The 19,799-nt window shown below is 44.8% G+C and overlaps 1 protein-coding gene across 3 annotated transcripts in view; it reads left to right on the top strand.

Moving 5' to 3' along the window:
• The window catches only part of CIITA (class II major histocompatibility complex transactivator), a 451,080-nt gene that overhangs the window by 279,996 nt on the left and 151,285 nt on the right, over positions 1 to 19,799 (top strand). For all 3 annotated transcript variants that reach the window (XM_086941420.1, XM_086941419.1, XM_086941421.1), the window contains 2 exons: positions 12,393 to 12,461; positions 13,024 to 14,725. In XM_086941420.1, coding sequence (XP_086797546.1) covers positions 12,393 to 12,461; positions 13,024 to 14,725 — 1,771 coding nt within the window. The remainder of the gene's footprint in view (positions 1 to 12,392; positions 12,462 to 13,023; positions 14,726 to 19,799) is intronic.

Below are 19,799 nucleotides of genomic sequence, written 5' to 3'. Positions count from 1 at the left end.
ACAGGTTTGAACTTTTGGAAGGCGGGGGGGAGTTACCCCCCCGGCCGTATTTATTAAAATATGAAACAAAATTTAAAACATTAAATAAAAGTTTCATGAATTATGTACAATTTTACATTTATTACATTTCGATGAAGACATGTAACCTTAACAGATCTCTAATACAAAGGTTTCCTAGCCGAGTCTAGCATCCTGTAAATGCATACATTCTAAATTAAAATTGTACATCCTAGCATTAAGGGCCAACGGCAAGGTCTTAACCGGTGTCAAATCCCTACTACCAAAATCCCGCCCTCACGGTGTGAGTGGCGCATGCGCAGAGGACTTTACCCTCATTGCCAACTGTAACTTCCCTTGTCGTGGGGGCCCCCTTTTCACTCAACGCCATTTTAAAGGTCGTCCGAGTTCCCGTGTGGTGAGGTATCTGTAGGAAGGACAGCGTAGACTCCCCCCCATCCCCACACTCTCTATCCGCCGTCGCGGATATCCGCCCCCCGGGAAATTCGTAGGAGGGGCATCTAGCCGCCTCCCCCCTGGGAGGGGCCTATGGCCGTCTCCCCCTAGGCGACCCATCCTTAGTGGGTGCCGCCTCCCCGTGGAAGGGGCCAATGGCCGCCTCCCCCTGGGCGCTCCCATCCATTCTGGGTGGCGCCCCCCTCTAGGGGCCTTGAAATTACTGCTCACCGATCATGACCTTACCGCCACAGGCCGGATAGTTGACCGACTATCCGGCCCCCCACTCCTCCTAAAGGTCATGCTTCCTCAAACCCCTTAGCCATGCTATGAAGTCTCCTATGAGTAAATCATTTCCCTCCCTGGACAGGTGAACCCCATCATTCAGATACATGTGATCTCCCCGAATACACCCGTGAGGAATGCTATGCAACTGCGCGGAGCGAAACAATTTCCCAACTTTATTGTTAACCCTTTTCACAGAGTGGTTCAACGCTGACACTGAAATGCCCCCCCGCCAACTCTTCCTGGGGATCATGTGGGACCAGGCAATCGTGCACCACGGGACTTTTTTAGCCAACCAGCTAACTGCCGACAGGATGTGTTCTAATAACACTCGTCTTCCCAGTGTCACCAAGTCATTGCCCCCCAGGTGTGCTATGACTACAGTAGGCGGTGACCTTTGCCGCCCTAAAAGACCCTCAAAAAATGATTGAAATATGTCAAAACAGAGCCCGCCCTTCCCATGGAAGGTCACTCTGTACCCGTATTCCCCAGATGCGTGAGTCGCGTCACCTGCTTTGAATACGTCCCCGGCGCGCCTCACATATAAGTGGCCCACGACCCACACCACTCTCTCTCCAGTCGGTGTTCCTCGACCGCTGGTCTCCTGATGCTGGGTCGACTTCCAATTCCGCCCCGCGTGACAGGCTCGCAAAACTGTAATTCAAACAAAAGACAAGAAGCGTGAGTGCATGTCAATTGATCTTTACAACATGTGCAATCGCACATACCTTTTGAAGCAATTCAAGGACCAACAGCCTAGCTGCTTTACTTCCTCCACACTCTGACCCCGGGCTGTAGCCTCAGTAGCAGCCCCTATCCTAAATGAGTGGGTCCCAAAATCGCACAGGTCCATGCCCGCGGCAGCGATTGACAGCGCCAGCACCCTCTGAACCTGAAATCTCGTCAGTGGGGTGCCCTCCTTGTGCCTAAGCAAGCTCCCCCCCATGTAGCCGTCCTCAGTGCCAAGTATTCCTCTACACACTTTATCGGACAAGTGGGGGACCCTCGTGCGCGCTGCACGATAACACTATCCCCCATAGCTCCCTGGTCAGTCTTGGACCTGGCTATCGAGATTACCATTGAATCACCCCATATTTGGACGTGATCCCTGCCCAGGCCTCCCTCTATATCCTTCTTGTTCCTTGCGACGAGTTCGCTCACCCGCATAGCCCCATGGAATGCCAAGGCGAAAGCTGCCCGGAACAGAACTCCTTCGAAAAGGGAGGAGCACGTCTCATCTAGCTTTGCTAAAAGTAGAGACAATCTGTCTAAACCAATCGGGCGCCTCGTATCCAGCTTGCGACCCTCTAGGCGTTGCCAGCCACGGAGTGCCTTCCTAACCAAAAAGGAACCCGTCGGATCTCTTATGCCATGCACCTGTGCCATGAACGAAATGGCCTCCCTGTGTCTATTGGCCGTTGCCGCTGATCGGCCTTCTCTGTGCAGCGCAACCAGGAACCCCAGGAAGGATTCCTCCTGACCCCAGCTCTGTCTCCCTGATGGACCCAAAAATGTGCAGTAGGAACGAAACGCTCCTTCGTATGCCTTCCTTGTCCTGGGAGCTAAGCTGGCTGCCACAAGGTCTTGTAATCCGGGGCACCGATTAGCCATAGTGCTTCGGGGAACGGTGCCGCCACTAGGTCCGCTGTGGGTAGATAGCCCCTGAAAGCCTGCATGTGTGAACGAGAGAGTGCATCAGCTGCATAATTCAGAACGCCTGGCACATGTTTTGCCCTGAACTGTACATTCAATCTCATGCAACGTAATACAATTTCTTTCAATAATCTCAAGATCCACTTGCAGCGGGCTGCCTGCTGGTTAATGCACTCAACCACAGTCATATTATCAGACCAAAACACCACCGAGCGGTCCCTGAAGTCGTCTGGCCATGCCATCAGAGCAACCCAAATGGGGAATAGCTCCAAGAACCCAATGTTACCTGTCAGACCGCTGGAGTGCCACCACGTCGGCCATACTTGCGCCGACCATCGGTTACCAAAGATGGTGTCAAATCCCACGCTCCCAGCTGAGTCAGTCCACAAACCTAGTTCATCCGAAGATGCTGGTGGCGTGTTCCACACAACTCGACCGTTGAAGTCAGCCAGAAATGCCAACCAAATGCGCATATCCTGGCAAACCTCCGCCGACAGTCTCGTACGGTGGTGTCCCTCCTTGAGACCAACCATAGCTTGTGCAATAGAGCGTGAGAAGGGGCGGGCCATTGGTATCACCCTTAAGGCAGAGATAAGCTGACCCACTGTATGCTGTAACTGGTGCAGTGTCACTTTCTCCTTGCCCAGGCATTGTGTCAAGGAAGCCCTAAACTTGGCCACCTTTTCCATCGGTAAACGGAAACATCCTTCCACAGAATCGAGCTCAATTCCCAGAAACTCCAGTGAAGTAGATGGTCCAACCGTCTTACCTGGTGCCAATGGGACTCCGAACTCCCGCATGAGGTTGCAGAAGTCCAGCAGCGCCTGCGCACATGTCGTATCGCCGGCTGCTCCCAGAAACAGGAAGTCATCCAGATAGTGCATAACATGCCTATGCCCTGTGGCCTTGGTGAATGCCCACTCTAAAAAACAGCTGAACATTTCAAAATAGGCACAAGAAATGGAGCAACCCATAGGCATGCATTTATCCATGTAATAACTCCCCTGAAATGCAAAACCTAGCAAGCGCTGATCTCGCGGGTGTACCGGGAGCAACCGGAATGCCGATTCGATGTCCGATTTCGCCATCAGCGATCCGGGGCTCAGGTGATTTAACATGGCCACGGCATCATCGAACGATGCGTACCGCACCGAACAAATATCTGGGTTGATGGCTTCGTTCACCGAAGAACCCCTTGGGGCAGACAAGTTGTGAATGAGTCTAAACTCCCCTGGGTCTTTCTTCGGGACCACCCCTAGCGGGGAACACACGAAATCCGCCACCGGCGGGCGGTGAAAAGGCCCCGCCACCCGCCCCAAGCTGACTTCTTTGCAAATTTTCCTTGCAGCTACGCTTGGGTTATGTTGGACAGATAACTGATTTTTACAAAAGGAGTCCCCCCGAAAATCCCCCGCCGGGATGTTGAAGCCATATAGGAATCCATTCCTCAACACCCCGGCGGATACATGATCAGGGTATTTGTTCAACCAAGGAGTCAGAGCCATGATATCGACAGGTGTAGACAATCGGTTACAAAACATCACCTCACTCTTGCTTAGACCCCCCTTTTCCTCCCGTTCCGCTGTTTTTAGATCTACAGCTACTCTCCGGGTGTGAGGAGTTCCCACAGCCCGCACACGCATGCCTGAACCTACATGCTCCCTGGGGCCTGCTACAGTTGCCTCTATTGAAGCCCCAACAAACCCCCCGCTTGCCGCCATTCCCGCCGGTCTTGGGCTGATATTCCCCACCGGCGCCCGCTCGAAAGGGCACCGCGGGCTTTTGGCGAGCTGACCCCAACCCGCTCCCGCCCGGCGAGGACGTACCTGCAGCCCCAGGCAAGAGCTGCTTGTGCCATGACACCGAGTCGAGGCAATCCCAGGTCAAAGTTGCATCAAACTCTTTCGCTTTTCGGAATTTCATATCGTAACCTTTCCACTCGTCCCCCTCATACATGGTATAAAAATCCATAATCCTATTCTGATAACAGGTCAACTCAGTCATGACTTCAGGCTTTCGTTCCCCCATGGCTGCCGTAAATATCGAAAAGGCCTTTACCCAATTCGCTACCGTCTCCTCGACCCTAAATTCCGCCATCTTGGCCCGCCATACACTGGGGTGCCATAAATCCTTCTGGGATTTTGCATATTCCATCTCGCGATGGTCAGTCAACAATGAAAACATATTCACATATTTCTCCCCCCATATCAGTTCCTTTGTGGCCGCAGGGATGTGCTGGGCCACCCTTTCGCGCCTTGAAGGTAATGAACCCTCCCCTGCCATTGGCAATGTGTGCTTACCAGGTTCGACCGTCGTGTCTGCCGCCTTTCCCCGGCTAACTGCAGGTCCTCCCGGCGCCACCTGTGGGGGAACAAGAGGAACATTCGCCGTCGCGGCCTCTCTCGACTGCTGTAACTGCTCGATTATTAGTCTAGCCTCCTCGGCCGGGTCCCCCGCGGCCACTGCCCCCCCGCTTTCTTCTTGAGCCATGGCAACACTGCCGCTAACTGGATGGCCAGTTCCGGGGGCATCTCCTCATCATTAACAGGAGTAATTACAACCGGGATTGGTAAACCTATATCTGGGTTTGGTACCGGGGTGTCCGCCGGTGTGATGGGGGCGACTGGGGGTACCTCAGGAACCGGATCTTCCCCAGAAACCGCCCTCCTCTTAACATGCTTCCCCCTACCCTCAGGGACGACTCCCGGCAAGGCCGGGCCTATTACCTTCTTAGGACGGCCTGAACTGTTCTGGGCCGCTAACTGTTTTTTAACATCGGCCAAACCTCGACCGATCGAGTCAACTTTACCGAGTTTTCGGTCCATGACCGCCATTCGGTTCGACAAGGTGCGCAGTACCTTCTCCAACTCGGAGCTCTTTCTTGCTTTCTTGCCGGCCATAGCTTCGTGTACTCTGCGCTAGTTGATCAACGAGGTCCTGGATCTTTCGTACTCCAAATAACTGAAAGAGAAATAACAAGATTACAAGTTCTCAAAATTGCCGCTTGTTCCGGCGAGGGCTCACGAGCAACGAGTTGGTGCAGCCTTCAGAGCACAGGAACAAGAGGACGCTTCTTCGGATGCCCGCTCTATTTATCCATCTGCGGGAGGGCGGGGGACCCTCCTCCGGTACGCCTACTGGGGCGTGGTCTTCCGTGCGGGTGTCTAGGACAACCCCTCCTGGGCGGGAAAGGGCGCGCCCCGGCTACGCCACTTCGGGCATACCAGCCGAGCCACGCCTCCCGCCCAAAATAGTTTCCCGGGGGGATCGGGGCACCCAACCATACGTTCGGGGGGACCGAGTGGTCGCCCCTTTCCAATCTCTGCACTACGTGGCAGGCACCATGCGGTTCCTTCCACTATGGGCCCCCAATGTCCCTTTGTGCCTGCTTTTCATAGCGGGTTCACCGCCATGAAAGGGCCGATGGAAATGAACATCGTAATGCCTACAGTGGTGCCTAGCTGGCACCGCCACCATTGTAGGCATTACTCCGCCTCTGACGGACCGACGGGCTCGAATCCATAGCAATCGGTCTTTCCAACTGCCACACATGCGCCCGCCTTCCAAATGTGGCTGGTGGAAAAAATTATTGCAGTGGGACCGCCACTGACAGGCTGTCGATGGCGGTCCCACCGTCATCGTAAGCCGGCCAAAAGTGAGGATGCCTTATAGACTCAAGAGGTCCCTTAATTAAAGCATATGTTTGTGAACCTGGTAAAATATTTAATGAAGTTGAGCAGATTCTACATGGGAATTTTATCTACTGACTTCAAGGCAAGCTGTACAGAAAATGTCTTCCTATATTGTTCACTTCAGAGATTTCATTCATTTAAGTATTCAAACTGCCCAGTTTCAGTTTTAAGTGTAGCCTCTGTTTTCAGTAAGAAGCATTCCTTGCTCTCTCCACTCCACCATCTGAATTAATTTTCTGTATGGTTTATTTGTAGGATTTGTTTGACCATGGTTGCGGTGACCGTTTTGGAAGGGATCGTTTGGTTTTGCCCAATTCTTTTGAATACTTCATGGTTGTTTTTTCCTACATGAAGTTTGCTGCACGGGCATAGGATTCCATATAGGACATTCTTGGTTTTGCAATTAAATAGATACACGGATCACTCTTTTGTTGTTATATAAAAATTCACGTCAGTATATTGTTTGTTGACAAATGGTATCTCTGCATTGGGTACAGGTTCCATATTTCTCTGAGATCCTTTTTGTGAAGAGAGAAAGAGACTGGTGCAGGGGGAGTCCTGGTCTGCAACCATGAGGAACCAATTTGATATATGTGGGATTTTCAATTTTCTTGTAAACAGGTATCACCTCATTCTGAATGCCCCAGCAATATCAATAGAGTTTGCGCCTGACTCAGTACAGGATGTCAAGGACACATTTCACATTGACCATGCACTTTCTGTGCACAGTTTTCACTAGCTGTAGGATTCTTACTTTTGCGGCTCGAAACAGGAAAATGTATGGTATTACAAATTTGCCTAATAAAAGATGGAAATTGACCTGCTAGTAGTGCAACAGCCAAATGAGTCTATTTATTATCTCAAGGTGATTGCTGCTGATCTGGTTGATTCTCAATTCAGCCTAAACATTGGTCGAAACGTATCTCGGGGCAATATTAAAAGATGTATGTCAATTAAAACATGAGAAAAATATCATTTAACAACCAGTGTACAAAAACAAATATCATTTGTTGATGAAACATATTGCATTAAGCACTGTTTCCACCCACCAGTAAGGGTGCACTACTACCCTAAACTTCAATAACCCATAATGGAATTTATTTCTGGGCATTTTATATTTTAAAAAACGATTATTCTGTCAACATGCCCAGCATGAGACTAGCCGAGGACTTCCGTTCTAATAAAGGCTGCCCCACCTATAATCACTTGCTAAGCTAAACCCCTTTAATTTTAACATTATGAAAGAAGGGAGTTTGTTAGGAGGTAGGGGCCGGTCATTAAAACATCTTTTAAAAAATTCCTATCTTGGATAACTTGCTTCTCCGGCCATAATCACACAGTCAGTCACCAAAACATACCAGGCTGTAACCACCGCCAACTCAAGTCCTAAATGACAGCGTTTTGCTGAATATTTAACAATTTTTTAAGCAACTTCCTTCTGATTGATTCAAATTTGACTATTGTGAGCAAACAACTCAGCATCTTAAAGGATATTCAATGGAGTTATCCTACTGTATGCCTTAAGAATAGGAAAAACTAAAAACCCAACATGCTCCCTATTGAAATGTAACTCTGTCACAGATGGGACCCTAAATAAATGGCCTCATAACTTAATTGGGCTTCGAAAAAAAAAGAAATATTTCCTTTCTTTTTGACTAATGTGTAAGTCTGTAGTGCTTAACTGTATTTACAATTTGAATGTAAATCGCATAAAATACAATTGTGGATTGGCTCAACGAAAAGAAGATGACTGCTATGGTGTTTTCTTCATTTGAAAAGGTCACATTTAAAGGTTGGTTTTAGCCCTGTACATGCCTCCTGGTGAACTTTCGCATTTTCCTCAGCATTGAGATTTGGTTTTGAAGTATTCTGCTTCGCAACATGAATACATTTCCGACAGCTGGCTGTTCAAAACTTCCATTAGACCAAAGGCCTATTTGTAAGGATTAGCCTTCTCTTTGTTGAAATGAAATTAAATGAAACGGCAATTTATAGAGCGCGAAACATTCACCCAAGGGGTTTCAAGGCGCTTGCTCATTGAGACAGGATTTTAGCTAGGGGGTTCGCAGGCACTTTAAAGACTGAACAGCCAAGTCTTTAGCACTTTCCTGAAAGCTAACAGATGTGTCTTCTGTTTCAACTTTATTGGGAGAGAGTTCCACAAGGAGGAGGGGATGAGGGAGAAAGTTTCCTAGGGTGATTAGCTGGCACCACTGACAAGCCTTCTAATACCCTTCTCCCAGTGACAGAGGAGGATCAGTTGGAACTCTGTCATGAGTCACACCAAATTTGCTGTTGAAATCTTGTAGAGAAGAAAACATTTTACATTGTCAGTTAAGGGCAGCGTAAGCTACAGTGTGAGGTTATTCAGACCATTACTTGATTTTGCCATTGTTAAAAATCCCCAGATGCTCTACTGGTGGGGGGGGGGGGGGTCTAGGCTGTTGTCGGCTCCCAGTGAGAGTGACAGGCGGGGGGCTGATGTCAGCAGAGATATCCACCTTTTATAACTCTCCACCATCAATTTCCTACTCTGCATAGGGACAGAGAAGAGGTAACTATAGCATATTAAGGATGGACTCGCTGATGAATCCCTGTCTGGTATGGAGGGACGCACCTTGGACTTCAGGGCAGGTGACTCTGGCCTCCCACTCCCTCTGATAGACGGATAAACTTGTTGGGAAAACTTAATGAAATAGGCCCCTTGAATGTCTGTGGACCAGTTCTGGATGGAGGTGCCCTAGAAAGGAGTTACGCAGAGTACTGCAAGAGGCATGGAGGCCTTGGTGCCCAGAAGTGTAGAAAGCAGTATAGGTCTTCCTTGAAGGCTGAAGAGTGGTGCTGCTGGTTTCCTGGATCAAAGAAAGAGCTTTGGTTGCCTGGAGTCAGCAGACTATGAGGAGCTGGTGGTAGGAGGACAGGTCCCCAAATGTCTTCCCCACGACAGTATGACCAAAGCACCCGAAAGATCCTGACATTTTAAAGGCCAAAAGTCTGACTGACTCTCTTGGTGACTACAGTGCACCACCAGGAGCAAAATGCTAAACCCTTCCTAGGAGATGTCAAGAAATCCCCTTGCCACTGATGAGCACCCTTGAGTATTAGTCCTGAGTGATTCCAGAGGCTACTGGGGCTGCCAGGTCCAAGGAAAAGCTTGCTGCATCCCGCAGTGTTTCATATACCCACTAGGGGACCACCCAAATGAGAAAGCAGGATTCCTTGATATTCCCTGAAGTCTAAACCTTCCCGTGCAGAAGGGGCAACCTTGAAGACTTTCGCTAGGGAGCCCGGCAGTGGAGAGGAGGTAGGTATGCACCATGAATACTGACCCCAGAATATCAATGGCAATCAATACAAAGGACAACACTCGAAAGTCTAGATTTTCTGTAACTAAATGCACCTTGGCAATATATATAACTTAGGAATAATACATATATACTTCCCTACATGCACTTACCTTTTAATATTTTGTTCTTCCAGGGGCTGTCTTTGATATTCTTGTTGCATGATATTCTGGAGGTCGATATTCATTAGCCCAATCAGAAGCGCCCCTGTGTCAGATTTGCTATCGCTTTTCATCCTGCTTCCCCAATTCAGAAGACTGGAAAGTGGAACCAGCCTGCTTCCCTGCTCAGGGTCGCGCAGCCTGTGCTCTAATAGAAGGTTGTCCCTATTGTGCAGCTTAGGGGAAGCTGTTGTGTGAGGAGAGGAACCACCCAAGGTGTGTGCATGTCCCCAAGAGAAAGTGGAGGCAACTGTGTGCAGCCCCCAAGCAGGTGTTAATAAAAAAAATAGGAAGAAAAAGAAAACAAAGCAAACTGTAAATTTTCCAGGAGCCGCATCAGAAGTCGGTTAAAAGAAACAGCCTGAGGGCCAAGGAGCACCTATGAATGACTTGTAGACTTGTTCCAAATTTACACATTGGTGTTTGGGTGATCCTAGTAGGATGGGCACCACCAGAGGAGTTCTGCTGTGTTGCAGAAGATTAGCCCAAAGGCTCTTGGGGTGTATAGAATGTTGTTGTTAAGTCCACTCAGTCTGATTTTGTTTAATGTAAAACTAATCCTCTGAGACAAAATATTCACTGTTTTATCGGGCTGGAGTGGTCTGTGCATATGAAAGGTAAAATCAGTCCATATTTCTGATACCACTTGGTCATGTTTTCCAAATTGATATTCTACTATTGAGTTATATAGTGACATGCATACAAAGCCAGCAAGCCTGAGTTGTTGTTAATGCACTTCTCAAATCGTGTTATGTACTTAGGTAGGATATTGCGTTTCCAAGAGTTTGTTTAGGCGCTGCTCGTGCCCAGTCAGAAGTGCCTCCGACAGAGGGGACCAGGGTACATTTAGGGCTTACTCGATCTGTGTGACCTTTCTTGAGCAACCTGTGTAGTGTGGGAGGCTCTTTGGAGGGTATATCCATTGAGATTTTCACCTGACAGTAGCCATACTTCCTCTGAGTAAGCCTTAAGCTGCTACGCCTCACTACCCTCAGAGTCAAGTGCTGAGTGGAGTACTTGGTTCCCAGTTTTAGGGTCGTCAGTGTGGGGTCCCCATGACACCAGAGACGAGAGAACTTTGTTGTTAGAATTGTAGCTGACTAACTTTTGACTGCCATGAAACCCTCCAACCCAGATTTCTCACAGTCTCTAAGGAGTTTAAAAAGATTAACGCCAATCTACAGCCTCAATTATGAGTGCTCCAGTGTGAGTTGTGATGTCATTAGCATACATTAGAATCCGATATTCTAAGGTTAATAATTTAGTGGATGTTATAAATACTGGTTATTAGCAGTTTAGCCCTCAAAAGGGGGCCTAATGTGCAACTGTTGGTACTTTTCACACCAAAACCCACGTGTACTCATATTTACCGGAACATTTTCCCTGTCTGACCTGCTGAAATGTAGTCAGGGAATGCAGATTTTACTATAATAATAGTACATTTATAAAGCGCAACAGTTACCTCTAGCAGAGGTGTCCCGGCGCTATAAGTGGGAATTACCGGGTGTGGTAAACACAGTCCCACTTGTAATTGCCAGCCGTGAGCAAACAGATGTTCCGCAGGGGTCATTAATTACAGCAGCCCTTGTAATTGAGCCACATTTGTCCAGGAGCTTAATGGACACCTTCACAGCACAAGGAGTGCCGAGGTCCCCCAGTCTTCAGTACATGTATGGACCCCCCTCAGCTTGTCTGTGCTGTAGACTTCCGCGTGTCTCTAAAGCAGCTGCCATGAGCTGGACGCTCTAAGCTAACAGCGTGCAGGCCCAGGACTGAAGAGAAACAAAATAAATAATGTGTTTCTCCTTCAGCCAGCGTCTGCACGGCCCCTTCTGAGAGTGGCTGGGGGACCCCTCAGAGAGTGTGTCTTTCATAGAGCACTGCTCATCTGAGACAGAAAGAGGTAGCCTGGCCCATAACATAGGCCCCCTCAGCCCCCAAACCTTCGGGGGCCCCCAGTCCTTTAGGGCGGCCACATTCCCCTAAAGTCCAGTGAATATCTGTGATGTATGGGAGACTAAGGGGCCCCTCTTCACTTTCTTTCATCATTTTACGTTACGCCACTGCAAGAGTCTATGTAAAGGTGGAGATTCAATGCAAACTCGTATCCAGAACACGAGCCTAAGTGCTATGGGGAGAGTAGTATCTTGTTAGTTCAAAAGGATTCTTATAAATGCAAAATAAAAGAGTGTAAAGATGACCTGAAGGAAATCCAGGGATTAACTGAGACGTATGAAGATGGAATTTAAAATACAACCCGGCAATACAAAAAAAAGCATTTCCTTAAATACCAAGAAACTGGCCTCATCTTTAGCACAAGTAGTTAGTACAGAGTAGTCCCTTGTGTCAAATGTAACCAAAAGGCCTAATCCTATCCCTAGCTAAGGCTCCTATTTTAAGAGCATGATTAAAACTTCCCAAAAATACATCATCTGCGCTCACTACAACAACTTTGTCCAAGGTATACCAACCAAGCATCTAATGGTTGTCATCTTGCTCTGGATTTACTGTAGCTCTATTTGATAAAGATATATACTTGCCTTCCGTGACAACTCCCAACCTACATAAATCAGTCTGTAGCAAGTACTTGTAGTCTCGAAGAAGGCCCACCAAAACGTGACCGGAGTATATTCCTGCACTTGTGTTCGGTCTACACTAACTAGAAGCAATATTTGAAATATGGTCTCCTGTGTGTGTCTGGGAAACAGTTAGCAATTTTGAATAGGAAGGCTTTTCCGAAAAAAGCCTTTCATTATTTATATTTAAATAAAAATATTATTTTTAATCACATTTTTTTTCTCCAGATTGTGAAGTGTACAGCAAACAGCCAGCCACTCCGAATATTACTTCTAGACAAACACTTAAAAAACCAAGTAAGTAACAGAATTCTTAAATCTTTCTCATTTCCTGTAAATATGTAACACTATTAATGTAGCCTTATAGCATACTGCCGAGGCTATGCTGGTTGTTAAAAGCTCCTAAACCGAGTTATATGCCTGAGCTGAAGGCAAAGGCCTATAACACGAGCAGGGCCTTCAACAGCCAGTACAGCCCAAGCAAGAAGGGCTAAGAGAAGATTTCACCCACTGAGAGTAGAATCTTCTAAATTAAAAATGGAGACACAGAATGGCAAACATTGGAATGTTGGAGCAGAACGCTCAAACTAGTCATTATAAGCCTGGAGCCACTCCCTTTTCTTTGACAGAGCTCTCAACATTCCAATTTTGTAATACTAATTAAAATCAGCTGAGCAATACAAACATGTTCACACCGAGACTTTGCATCGTTTTCCTGAAATGGACACAATTTGAAGTGGGATCATTTGTAAAAGTTATTGATCAAAATATATTTTCATGTACTGTACAGAAAAAAATATCACTTTCATTTTTATTGAGTTTACTTTTTGATCACAGACTTGCCTGTTTCTCTCCTCAGAATATGTGGAAGCTTTTCAGTCTTTACTGAAGGAGCGTTGGAAGCTCATGACAACAGACCCAGAAGGGACTCCAGATGACATTTATACTGACGTCACGCTGATGCAAAGCTGTTTTCAAAATAAAACTGGCAACAATACCACCAAAGGTGTGGAAAAACAACTTGCTATCTATGATGTCAAAGAAAAGGAAGAATCATTGTTGGAAAGAAGCAATCTGTTTCAAGTTACTGGAGAGAAACCAAGAGAAACCAAAACAGTTGTTCTTTTGGGTCAAGCAGGGATGGGAAAATCAGTTCTTGTAAAGAAGGTCTGCCAAGACTGGTCAACTGGTGGGTATTCAAAGTTTGTCTTTGTGTTTTGTTTTGAGTGTCAGCGACTCAACCTCACTGGACAAAAATACAGTCTGAAGGACTTGCTTTTTGGACTGTCTGCGAAGCCTGAGGAGAAATGTGATGGAGTCTTCGACTATATCCTCCGTAATCCTGATGAAGTTCTCCTGATTTTTGATGGATTTGATGACGTCCAAGACTTTGATGGACTGATGCATTGCTCAGTTAACCCCTCCTCCAAGCAATCACACACCATGAAAGAACTGTTTGCAGCAATTTTCCTAAAGAAGTTGCTGCGAGGTTGCACGGTGCTAATAACAGCACGACCCAAGGACAAGTTCAACCAATACTTGGCAAAGGCAGATAAAGTTGTTGAAATGATTGGTTTCTCCCCACATCACGTCGATGAGTACATGAAAAAACATTTTGAAAAGGTTTCTTATGGCACAGATTGCATGAAACAGATCAGGGAATGCCATTACCTGTTAAGCTACTGTTATATTCCTCTCATGTGTAGACTCGTTTGTGTTGCTTTTGAGGCAGTATTCAAAGCAGGAGACAGAAAACTGCCATCAACTCTAACCACCTTGTTGGTGAATTTAGTAAATCACAATCTTTCAGGTGCTAACCAACATTCAAACATTAACTTGCCTGTAAACAAGGAGTGTTTTGCTAAATTAGCTCTTCTGGCATTGACTCTTGGAGAAACGGATCAGAACGCTTTGATGCACAGTTCATTTCCATTAAAAGACGTAAAGGACTTTGCATTGAGGTATGGATTCATGAAGACTTTCCCTATATGTTTGAACCCTCTGAGAAAAGAGAGTTGCAGTGTTTTTTCAAATGGTACCCTCCAGAAGTTTTTAGTTGCTCTGCACCTTGTGTTGACACGCACAGTCAGGGGCAAACGTCTTATGAGATACGTTTCTTTCGAGCCTAGAAAGAAAAAACTTCAAGACCGATTTCTATGCATTGTCCGTAGATTTTTGACTGGTCTCCTCTTCTGTGAAGAATCTCTGGGTCTAGGCTTCGCCTCAGAGAAGAAGACAATGAACTCAGTACGTAATAAGCGGAATGCTGTATCGCAGTACCTGAAGACTCTGCAGGCGCATGAGCTTAGCTCGAACATGCTTCTTGAACTTTGTCACTGTGTGTATGAAAGTCAAGACAGGGATCTCCTGGGGCTTACAGCTTCTAAACTCAAAGGCGATATCTCTTTCCAGAGAATACATCTTACGCCGCCCGATGTCCATGTGCTGCAGGATGTCCTTAGGAGGTCTTCAAACACATTTTCCTTGGATTTAAGGAACGCTGGCATTAACCTACAAGATCTAAAGAAGTTGGTTACTTTAAACACTGTTTCAATGTTCAGGTTAGTCACTGCCTTTGCCAGATTGTGAAATTCTGTATGGCATTGAAGTGCAAAGCAATTTTTAAAAGGTAGAAGGAGAAAGGGGTGTAAATGAAGAGAGAAATTTGCACTTAGTAAAGGCACTCTTTGTAATGAGGGTGGTTCCTTACATTAGAGGATGGCATGATGCATATTTAGGGGGCACGGTGCAGAGGGAAGAGATATCCATCCTAAACAGATCGGATTGTTACTTATAACTAAGGATACATAGCACCTGGTTCCAGTGTTATTTGATGGTTTTCATTGAACTGTGTGCTCGAAATTATATGATTGTGCTTTTTAATTAGAAAGAAAAACAAAGCAAAATGTTTTCTTATAAGACTGCACATTTTTTGGCTGTGTAAGATACTCCTCATTAAGACATCACAACATTCAGAAATATGTTCAATGTATTTTTCCAATGCCAACTTTGTATTACTGATGTTAGGCACAGTGCAACCAAGAAAAGTAGTAGCCCTCTGATATATGCCCACGTTTTCTCAGATGATGCAATCCTGTTTTTACAGCAAGCTATTACTCTTTTGGTGGCTGCTTAGATGCGCCTGAGAAACTAACCTAGGAGAACTGGATTTGTGGCTCATGCATCCTGGATTGATAGTTTACCTAAGTGGTTTGACAAAGGACATAGGAGTAACCCTTTCTAAATTAAAGTCTAGCTACTACTATTGAAATATGTGTCTGCTCAAATTGTTTTTTACTACATGAGTTTAAAAAAGTCATGAAGCATTAGTTCCCTCTGTTAAGTCATTAACAGTTGTTAACACCCTCTTCTGGGGTGGTTACTGCTGGTTATTGCCTGCGAGTCAGTTAGGAGCTTGACCCAAACAGAAATTAATGAGTTGAATAGCAATTAACAGCTCTGAATGCTCTACAGCACATACCAATTGGGCTATTAACATTCTTACCAAATCAGATCAAATCAAATTTTATATCATGCTTTGGAACTCCAATGAGGTCCATACAAAATACGTGATAGATGACTGGAAATAAAAACTGTAATGTGCCCAAGAGCATTAATTATTACATTCAATATAAAGGCAAAAAACAATTTCAAAAGTTAAAAACATTAATACAAGACATTACATTTGGCGGGTTAAGTAGTAAATATACAGCCTCTGCGGTTGTAGATGCAGAAAATCTTAGAAAGAGCAGTCTCAACAACATACAATGATATAAAAGCAAAGCTGGACATATAACTAGAACATGTTTTAAATCCTGGTTTCCGTTTTTACAAAAGTGACATGCTTGAGGAGCCATACCGTTTAGATGTTACAACATTTAATGGAACAATATTTAGACGGATTATTGCCCAGAGACGTTTCACCCCATGGGCCATATTCCATGACTCATAATGCTGTAATTTGTTCAAAACATAGGAATTTATTACCAAATCAAAACTATTATTCTATAAGAATCGGGATCCAAACAGAAACTTAACTTGGGGGAAGCTTGGTTAAAAAAAGGCTTTAATCTGAGATATTGACATAGGTGAGGCCACACTTACACCAAGATTAAATTGATCTAAAACATACTAACATTCCTAAAAAATACAACTTTGACACTGTTCGGTTAAAAAATGTCTTTATGCATAAGGTGTCGTAAGGAGTTACAATCACTGTTCATAATGCGCTGCCCCTAATGCTCCCCTTCCGCCAACCCCTGCACCTACAGACTCTTTAGACCAAGTTCTAAGCTTAACGCAGTGGTAGGAGGTAAATGTATTAAGTGAAAGCAAACTCCTTAGTATTTGTCCTTTAGACTAATCTAAAAATCTCCACTTTGTCATGTCAATTTGTGCGATGGCATATAGAAGAGTAGGTGGAATTTTGGCCCGGTACACTGACAGAAAGATGGGAAAAGACTATCAGTCCAACTGCCTTATAAAAAGAACTGTGCCCCCTGGCCTGGTATTGGGCTTTACACTCACAATTGCATGTATGTTCTGAGTCATTTATTTTACTGGACATTATTTTAACTAAAAAGGTATAGGAATTAACTGTTTCCCATTTGTGTGTACCAAGATGTCATAAGTAGTTGGAGCAGGGTGGCACTCCTTTTCCCTGAAAGCACAACACCTTGCTTTTTGTGGAGTTCATTTTAAAAAAAATTGCTCCAGCATACTGTTGTAGGGTACTTGGGCAATGGTCTAAACCTTGATGGGTTAAGTCCAGTATCACAATGTCGTCCCCATAAATTAGGCAGATCACTGGACGACCACCAATACTGGGAGGGAAACCCACGCTTTTAGATAAAAAACTGGGGAGATCTGATATATAGAGGGACAAGAGCATAGGCGCAAACAGACAGCCTTGCTTCAGACTGGTTTTTGTAGGGATAACTTTTGATAGCCCCTGGTCCCCACCTAACAGTATTTGGCACCAGGTTGAAGAGTGGAGAGCAGTAATCAGGTGCAATAGAATACTAGGCATCCCAAGATTAGCTCGTTTTTTTCACAGGGTTGGACAATCAACCTTATCAAATGCTGTGGAGAAATCTATGAAGTTCAGCATTGACAGGACACTTTCTTTAGATCACATATTTTTCTGTAATCAGTTGCGAAGCTGCGATGTTATCTAAAATGCAGTGCTTTTTCCTGAAACCCATTTGTTCTAAGGGGATAATCATGTTCTCCTCGACCCAGGAATTAAGATGCTCCAACAGGCATCTAGTAAAACTTTGACAACTGCATCTAGTAGAGCAATTTGTTGATAGTTACTGGGTAAATTACGATCACCCTTTTCAAATACATGGGACAATAATACTTCAGGTCCAAGATGAGGGGACAGACGATTGGTTATAACAGTAAACAAAGACCATGGCCTACAGTTTTGTTTCCCTTTTTATGACTGAGATTGGAACTTCGTCTGGACCCATTGCACCAGAAGCCTGTATTGCCCTAATGAAATACTCAATCTCATTCAAAGAGGGTGGACCATAGCCAATTAGCATTATCTGAGAGTTAGTGGGTAGAACTTCAACACAGAAGTCAACACCAGGATTGTCCACATATAATTCTCTAATAAAAATGTTCCATACATCTTGGCTAACAGAGATGCGGTGGGATCACACTCTTGCACCAGAAGCCTGTATTGCCCTAATGAAATACTCAATCTCATTCAAAGAGGGTGGACCATAGCCAATTAGCGTTATCTGAGAGTTAGTGGGTAGAACTTCAACACAGAAGTCAACACCAGGATTGTCCACATATAATTCTCTAATAAAAATGTTCCATACATCTTGGCTAACAGTGATGGGGTGGGATCACACTCTTGCCCAAATGCAGTCAGCAAGGAGTTCCCAAAATGTATGCAATTTTTTTTTTAATGCAGCTTCTCTCAAATTGATCCCCAGGCGGTCACAATTTTGCTTTCTTGGACTAATCTTTAGGCGCTGCCTTCTTCTTTTAGGTAGAGAAATTAACCTGCCTTTTTCTTTTGAGACTGAGAAAAATTGAGTTCAAATATTGTTTATTCCTTTTTAAAGATAGAGAAGTTGCCAGCATTGGGATTTATATGGGGTTTTTGGGGAAACTCAGAAACAGTATGGGTAATCAGCTTCATAAATTTACTAAAATGGTCGCACACATCATCTTCCCAACGGCATATAGCATTAACTGTCCCTACCAATAGATCTTTTAAGTAAGATATCCTTGGCATGGGCCAATGCGTTCTCCCTGACTTCTTAATAAACTGTGACGGGTCCATCAAATCTCCATAATCCAACAAACAACAGGCTGCAATTGACAGCGTTTTGTGATCGCTAAGTGGAGTATTTATATCTTTTAAATCTAACATAAGTTTGCAGGCAGACTATGAGGAATTGATGTAATCAATTATAGATAATCCAAGCAGGGATTTATGGGTATATTGAGCGGAAGAATTGAGATCAAAGTACTGTTAAGGATAACACAATCATTCTTTCAGAGACAGCATTATTCACTGGAGACTCTTCTGGAGTAATCCTGCTGATTTCTTGAAAATTGAGTTTTATCAGCCCCTTTTTTGTAATCAGTCAGTCAGTCAAGTAATCTTTATTCGATTTAGTTAAAAATCATACAAAGAGCATACAAAAACATTTATGTACAAGTAAAATACAATTAAACAATTTCATTTCAATCAAATTCATGTGACGAGGTATATCAATTAAAACAAGATCAAAAAGAGTATAAAAGACAGTTCATACGGGGAAGTTTTATAGTATCTTGTGTGATCTTGATCTAGCCGCCGCCACTAAAAAGTTAGCCATACAGAATGTGATGTGGCTGTTACTCAGTGTCTCTGGCAGCTCCGTCTAGATGGGTACCTAGGCCGTTAATATAGATTGTAAAAAGCAGGGGGGCCAATATGCAGCCCTGCCTAACCCCTCGCATAGAGTTAAAACGGGACGTGCATCTACCTTCTTTTGTAATCCTTTGTTTATTCCTTTTCTTTTTTCGCAGATGATTAATTTCCTTTGGATTTCCTCGCGTTCTGAAGATACGTCAATGGACATTTTAGTCAGTTCTTTAAACCTTCAAATCAGGGAAGGATTGGACTTCATACAGGCAGATTTGTCCTTGGGACAGGTTTATCCAAGATTTGGGAAGTCTGGATTAAAAATGGATTTTACATAATGACTCAGACTTTCCACATCCTGCTGTAACATGGAGCTTTTTAAGGTGCACTTAATTTAGGGGTTACGCACTCGGGAACCACAAATGTTATAGTTATCTTTCACCTCCAATGGCTGTAAGGGAAACTCCCCGCCCGCAAATGTCGAAATATCTTCTTGTGAGTGGGGATTTCTCTTCTTAATACTCATCAGTTGCTGCACAGACTGCGAGTGAACCTCATTGCCTTTATAGCCCAGCAAAGCTTTCAAAACCATAGTTATAGTATCTTGAGTGTGATCAGCATTATTGTTTTTTTTCAAGCAGATCTATTTGGAGGATGTGATTATTTCCAGGCATTAGCGAGATTTGTAGACTTGCACATATTGACCTGAGAGGCTGCAGGATGAATTCATGAGAGCCTCCAAGTGAGGAGGATCTTAAGAC

This window comes from Lissotriton vulgaris, chromosome 10 (assembly GCF_964263255.1).
Source record: "Lissotriton vulgaris chromosome 10, aLisVul1.2, whole genome shotgun sequence".
NCBI lineage: Eukaryota > Metazoa > Chordata > Amphibia > Caudata > Salamandridae > Lissotriton > Lissotriton vulgaris.
This window is presented reverse-complemented; position numbering and strand designations above follow the sequence as displayed.